The 7,381-nt window shown below is 44.3% G+C and overlaps 1 protein-coding gene across 2 annotated transcripts; it reads right to left on the bottom strand.

Moving 5' to 3' along the window:
• Window positions 1-1,717: 1,717 nt before the first annotated feature.
• C15H4orf46 (chromosome 15 C4orf46 homolog) lies at window positions 1,718-6,932 on the bottom strand. 2 transcript variants are annotated; one of them, XM_078600944.1, is made up of 3 exons: window positions 6,293-6,932; window positions 5,601-5,766; window positions 1,718-3,331 (listed from the first exon to the last, which is right to left on the bottom strand). In XM_078600944.1, exons 2-3 carry the CDS (start codon window positions 5,712-5,714, stop codon window positions 3,131-3,133), a joined length of 315 nt encoding a protein of 104 aa, XP_078457070.1. In that variant the 5' UTR covers window positions 5,715-5,766; window positions 6,293-6,932; the 3' UTR covers window positions 1,718-3,130. The 2 variants fall into 2 exon arrangements, with proteins under 2 accessions (XP_078457070.1, XP_078457071.1); XM_078600945.1 differs by having other exon boundaries at window positions 5,601-5,731.
• Between the last annotated feature and the right edge of the window lie 449 nt (window positions 6,933-7,381).

Genomic DNA, 7,381 nt, shown 5'->3' with positions numbered 1-7,381 from the left:
CGCGGTCACGTGCTGCCGCAGCCCAAGCACTGAGCCAATGAGCGCAGTTATAAGAGGGGGGGTGTGACGTCACTTCCTGGGGAACATCCCGCCCGGGATGACGTCATGTACCGGGCTGAGTTAAATGGCCGTGACGCTCGGGGCGTCGTGGTAAAAATGACGTAATGTTACCAGCTGTCTCGGGTTTAAGGGTTTATTTTTGTTTTAAATCAATTGGCGCGAACTCAACAACAAAATCACGAATTGTCTGCAAGAGTGACTGGCCTGTGTCAACTAAATGACAAGAGCAAGACGGTAAAAAAAAAAAATCCAAAGTAGAACAATGAACCAAATATAAATTTGAGGGGAAAAAACCCGATAAGAATCAGACCAAACACAGCAGAGAAATAAGAACTAAAACTGCCGCGTTTCAGAATCATTCGAAAGCAATGCACAACCATTCTAACCACTTTTACTGGTAGGAACCCACTGGTTCCACCAGCCCACAGAGGATTATTGTGTCCGTCGTGCAGGGAGGGGCTGGGTGAGGAGGGGCTGGGTGGGGAGGGGATGGGTGGGGCGGGAGGGGATGGGTGGAGAGTGGGGAGGGGCTGGGTGGGGAGGGTGGGGAGGGGCTGGGTGAGGAGGGGCTGGGTGGGGAGGGGATGGGTGGAGCGGGAGGGGATGGGTGGAGAGTGGGGAGGGGCTGGGTGGGGAGAGTGGGGAGGGGTTGGGTGGGGAGGGGCTGGGTGGGGGAGGGTGGGGCTGGGTAGGAGGAGGCGGGGCTGGTCACCCCGTGGTGCCCTTATAAAACTCAACGTTTAACCTACTCACGCCGGCTTGTGCCCGCCCTCAGTCGGGCATATTTGCGGAATACACCACGCCACCGTTGACCCTGGCCATTGACCGAGCAACCCAACGTTCCTACCAGCTCCCTCTGCAGGAATGTGTTTATACCCGTTTAGTCCCCGCGTGGGATTGATCTATCGATTATCGAGCGATAACATACGTCGATTGGATTCCTGGAGATCCGTTGCCTTGCGGTGAGGATATTGAGACAAAGCAATTAACGACGAGGAAGGGCAAGAGAGCAGATGATTAAAACAGGACCCTGCGGGGTGGGCTGGTAGGAATAATACTTAGTACCGGTACAGGGATATCGACCGGGTATAGAGGAGTTAAAGAAAAAATTACTGTATTCTAGTGTAACGTTAATTAAAAGTGTTTGTTTTGACAAGAAACGCTGTGAGATTTAAAGACTCGTAGTCTTTCATTTCCAAACGATCAATTTGTTGAGTCCTGGGAATAGCTCCAATAAATATCTGGTGAGATAATTGCGATTGTATCCCGGTGCCCATCAATAGCTCTGAGCACCGTGCTGATTGGCCCGTGGGCCTCGCAAATAAGGCGATTAAATGTATCTCGTGTCTGTGTTAACATAAATGTATCTTGTCTCTGTGTTAAAAAAACGTGCTGCGTTTCAGTAAAGTAAATTTGAAGCGAAGTTTAAAGTTTCGCCGTGAGGCGCCGGAAGCGATGGCCATCTTGTTTAGTTCACAGATCGCAAGGGGAGCAGGCGGCCATCTTGTCGGACAGACGGACAGTCGGACGGACGGACACATTAATCTATTGGTGGTCTGGTCCACTTCGTTCCTACCAGTATAATTGCTCATCTGGATAATACTGTCGTGAGATTACGAAAGTGTAAAGAATTACAACTCCATAAATACCACAAACATCAAGCTGATTGTGTTTAATTAACAATGCAAAACGGTACTTACAAATTCATTTTTCAACATCACCAAGAACCGTTAAATAAGTGTAAATAACTCCTAACTGTATACATAACTCTAAATTAAGGTTTTAAATTTGTGCTTGGAACCAAAGTTTGGTCAACGACTCCATTGAGTCTTGACCTTTTAATTCAGCTTCCCCGTGTAAAACATTATACAACTGTTAGGACAACAGCATAATAACTGCGTACATATTCGAAAACATTAAAAAAAGGCTCACCTTCAATTGGATAAGTATTCCTACAGCAAGCATTTAAACGTGACCACAATATCAAGAAGACGCTGTACAGAAATAAGTTGGCATATTTATTTAGAGAGAGAAATTAAGTGGGCACTTTTAGGTGGAGGTGAATAGAAAAAAGCCTTAAGCCCTGACTTAACAGGCACAGGGAGTCAACGCCACAGGAAGCGAACGGAAAGGAATTTCGGACTATTAAGACAATGAGAAAATGAGGGCATTCCAATACCATATGAACATAGCAAACTGTACTTATTTATATTTGTTGCTGCGATTACAAATAACTGTACATCATTTAAGTCAGGGTTTCCCAGACTCTAGCTCTTCGCAAACTACCACAAGCCACCTTTCCAGTTACCAATCTCTCAATACAAACGTTACCTTAACATGTTTACCAAACTCCTCTAAATACAAACGTTCAATGCTGCATGTGCTTGGTGGTTGGTATAAACCAATCGCAGCTCTTAATTTAAAGGACATTGTTATTTACATCAAAAATCCTCCATATAGCCTTAACAGACTGTTGGGGCAAGTGCGGTTAGCGAGCACTTATGATGTTATTTACATCATGCATATACACACATTCATGCACAAGCTCTATAACCTATTTGGAATGAGTGTTCTTTATGGCATGTAGCTTGTGCAATGTGTAACGAATTAATTTGCATCTGAACAAAGAACATGGGTAAATGAGTAAAGGCAGACTAATTGTGACCCTGCTTTAACCGCTGATGAATATGGGGAAGGCCATTCTTGCTTCCCGAAACACATCAGCATGTTTAGCAAGCCTATTGCTAAGACCAAGGATGTCAAAACGTAAACAAACGCTGCTAGATATGGGTTTGAAAAGCCAATAGTCTGATGGATTAAAACATTTTATATGGAAAGAATGCAATTCTGTATATATATACTTTTACCCATAATATTCCAAAGCAATGGAAAATGACATGGCCAAGCAATAGTTTACAAATAATTTAAATGGGAAAACACAAAGCAACATCGCCCCCAACTGCAAAACTACTGCAGACTATGTGAAACAAAGCACCTTTAATGACAGCTTTTGTGCTGCGATAAGAATGGCACGAAAACCAAATGTGTAAAGCACATGGTGCTCTTGTATTTATTGTGCTGGGTCCCCCTCCTCTTCCATCTCCTCTTCCAACCCAATGGGGTTGGGCACCTGGATGCCGCGGCCACTGCGGATGAACAGAACCCAAGCGCGAATAAAGCGAGCATTCTGTGAGCACTGCTCCGAGAGGCTCTGCACCCCTTGAGCGGCAGCTTCCGTCAGGGACAAGAGCTCCACGAGCTTCTCCGTGGCCTTAGGGGAGGGAGAGGTGGTGGTCAGGGTCAGGATGGAGAGAAAGTGCGTGGCAGTCAGACCTGGGGTCAATTACAATTGTGTCCCACAATAACTTCATGAAATAAATCTCCCATGCTCTTGTTCATAATCATCATTAGCCACGTCTTAACCACTACTGGATGAAGCCTTCCCCAAGCCGCTGACATCTCCCACATTCCTGTAATACAGCGGTTGGGAACCTATGGCTCGCGAGCCATATATGGCTCTTCCAGTGACGGCATATGGCTCCCAGACAATTTTGAGTTGAAAAAATAAAAAAAAATCAGTTTGGAACTGATTTTTAAATACTTGTGATATTGCTTAATAATACTGTGTCATTTTAAAGTAAACAGAAATTAGTTTTGAAGATAAATTTCACGGGTCACGCCTGCATGAAGCTCAACCTCACCACGTATGAACCAGAGGCCATCAGCAAAACCATGCAGCACCAGAAGTCGCATTAAAAGTAAGACACATTTAATTTATTATACGTTAAAAATACTATATGGCTCTCAATGAAATATATTTAGAAATATTTGGCTTTTATGGCTCTCCCAGTCAAAAAGGTTCCCGACCCCTGCTGTAATATAAAAATGCACCTAGCACTTTGACACGAGCTGATTTCATCGCACCATATCCTCATCAGAGACACTATCTGCCTTGGCTGCCACTGTCGTCATTCTTTGAGAGATGTATGCCTGCCTAGGCACACTTCATCTTATTAATAGCTAGTCATGTAATTATCCTGCATATGTTCTCGATATCCATATTCCTCAAATAACCATAATGGTTACATGTTGGCAATAATGTAATACATACTTTAACTTTATATCCAGTTGAGTACAATATATTGGGACAAAATTTTGAGATGCTACTCTGACCTTCCTAAGGTTTATTTCATTTTCCACACTGACCTTCGTGGTTCCGTTTAAATAAATAAAAAGTGTACTTTCAAAAGCAGGTGAATGTTTTGGTTATAATTTGTTAATGTCACATCACAACTCGGTGTCAACATGTAAATTCCCTGTCTCAGGAATGGGGCCTAACGTTTCATTGGCCACATTAAAACACTTCAAGGCACGGGCAGGAGCGCTCTGAAAATGTCACTTCCACATCACCCTCGTTCATTTTAACACGTCCACTGCATTCTGTCAACAGATAGCCTGATAATTTTTTCAGGTTCATTTTAAAATAAATTTACGAAGCTGTGAACAGCGCGGGACACGCAACCAAGGTGTCTGCTGTATATGTGAGCTGAAGCCGCTTAATTTGTTCTAATAAAGTTGAAGCGAACTTGAAATGCATCTCATGGTGTCCAAGACTTCAAACACAGCCAATGGCAGCCGCAACATCACTTCCTTCGAGAAAAGGTTTTCCCATTTTTTTCTGGCAACAAAACAGGTGTTAAGATGTTAAAACACCAAACTGAAACCTTTTACAAGGAATCATGTCTGCATTAACCACAATACTTGTGATCAGAATGCAAACAAAACACATACTCTGATCATATATGCATTATCTTTGGAACTGATTGGTCCACACCAGAGACAGCTTTCTTTTGAGCCTAGTCTCAAAACGGTGTTAGACCAGAGTTTCAAAGACAATGCATATATTACCAGAGTACGTTTTTTGTTTGCATTCTGATCACAAGTATTGTTGTTAATGCAGACATGATTCCTTGTAAAAGGTTTCAGTTTGGTGTTTTAACATCTTAACACCTGTTTTGTTGTCAGAAAAAAATGGGAAAACCGATTCTCATATTTTGGTACTGGCAAAGGAGGTCCCATGATCACTTCCTTCTGCCAGAATTCTCTCCCCAACCCCCAATGCCCCTGCCGACCTGCTGGCACCAAGGGTGGCACAGTCGGGATTTTTATATTAAACCCGATCATCTGAGATTGGGAGAAATCCGGTTTAATTGGTTCTAATTTCAGAACCGCACTTCGCCAACTTCTCAACGATGGGCTTCATCCATTCCAAGCTAAGGAACTCACTGGCGCCCACGATTGTGGAGAAGCTCGTGTTCATCAAGACCAACCTGCCCGCATTCTACGACTATCCCGTGCCCGACGGCCCCGAGTACGATATCAGCACCGACGAGGAAGCAGCCTAAGCCTTGGATCAGAGTTTCGTATTCATTAAACCAGGTTTTAATTCCCCGAAATCGGGTTTAATTGTATTAAAGAAAAAACCCGATGCCTGCCGCTGGAAAAATCGGGTTTTTTTTCCACCCATGGCTGGCACGCACCCGTTCGACGTACAAGTGCAGCTCCTCTCTCAGCTCGACAGCGTCGCTCGGCTCCTCCCCGGGGCTCTGCGTGGAGGCGTCCCCGCGGTCTTGCACGGTCAGGTCGCCGGACATCGCGACCCGAGTAGCCTCTGCGAACAAAGGCGGCTCCTAGAGTGACAGAGAGCTGGGAACAGAACAGGATCCACGATTTCAGACGCTGTCTCCCCGACAGACCTGGTCTTCACCTGAGGACGGCTGCTTGCGTTGTGGCCGAAACGTCGTGAGAATTATTTTTATTATGTGTTATTATTTCCCTTCTACGTGAAGAAGGATCCACGATGTCAATGAAGACCAGACTGCTAACGTTCGAATGACGAGCAGCGCGTAGTGTGTCTATTTCCACTTGGTTGCAAGAGAGATGCCGCGCGAGACGGACATTAACTACGAAGTGGAGACCGAGTGAAGGCAAAGGAAGGTCGGTCCGGTGGGAGAGACGAAACCAGAGTTCGGAGGCCACGAACTATGTAAGAGAACAGAAGAAACTGGGGGAGGCCGTGGTTGCCCAGCAGTGGAACGTGAGAGGCGACAACCGCTAAAGTATTTCTAGACGAATAAATAAAAATAGAATAATAATATTTCTATTATTTATTCTTACCTACGTGACTTTACCGAAAAAAACTAAGAGCATGAACCGCTAAAGTAACTCTTACTTTTGTTCCAAGGAGGCTCTTGATCGTTCCACCTGACTCGATACAGATGTAGACGCTTAGATTAAGACGTGCGCAGTGAGATCAGCAACGAAATCCGGGTTTCCCGCGCAAACGGAACAGCTGATCGAGGACCCCGCGAGAGGTGTCCGCGCGACTGCCTGATAAAAAAAAACCTTAACTCCTGTAGCAAAACAACTAGTTCAAGTTCATTGATTAGGTATAGCCCTGTGAGCAGGGTTTTGGTAGTACATGTTGTTTATGTCATTTATTGTGAAAATTCCGTCACAGTTCCTATGATCACTGTTACATTGCTTTCATGGCTTTATTTTGGTGATTTCGAAAAGTGTATTGGTTTAGCCATGTTTGTTTGTTGTAGTACAGAGTTAGACTGATGGCCTTAATCTAAGTTGTCTTCTGGTTGTTGTTGTTTGACTTGCATCCCACTAGGATTTTTGCACACAGCGTTGGTGTACGGTGCTTTTTTCTGCAATATTTTGCTGTCTTTTCTTGGATTTTCTGTTTGCACTCAGTCACATAGTCACTTTAAGATGTTTTTTTGTTCATGTTTTTGTTTTGTTTGTTGCGATTGCACCCGATTCAAGAGCCGAATGGCTCACAGGGCTATACCTAATAAATGAACTTCAACTATAACCCCAATTCGCCAAGTGACCAATCACCGTGAGAGCTGTCGTTGAGAGGGGAGGGGTGGGGATAGGCGTGTAGGCGTGGTTATGACATTGACCAATCGCGTGCGCCGTGTGACTTTGATTGACAGCCACCACCAACAACGCCACACAAAACGCGCGCGCCCCTCCTACACGGGCGGCCATATTGCGTAGGGAGCACCCCCACACAAATGTTATGAAGGGGCCCTAAATAAGTAAATAAAACACTGAAATATATATATTTTTAAATGACTTGCATAGTAAAGTGATTGTATTTTTTTTATTTACTACACAACTAGGTAATACGACAAATCGCTAACCTTAAACAACCCAGTCGTTCATAAAAGTTGAAGGCGGTAAAGTACTATAGCAATAGAGCAAGTGCAGAATCACTGAACCGGAATTGATAGCTTGAAAGCAATTT

The sequence above is a fragment of the Lampetra planeri genome, chromosome 15 (assembly GCF_965212315.1).
Source record: "Lampetra planeri chromosome 15, kcLamPlan1.2.h2, whole genome shotgun sequence".
NCBI lineage: Eukaryota > Metazoa > Chordata > Hyperoartia > Petromyzontiformes > Petromyzontidae > Lampetra > Lampetra planeri.
The sequence above is the reverse complement of the archived record's forward strand: the minus strand, read 5'-3'. Positions and strand labels throughout refer to the sequence as shown.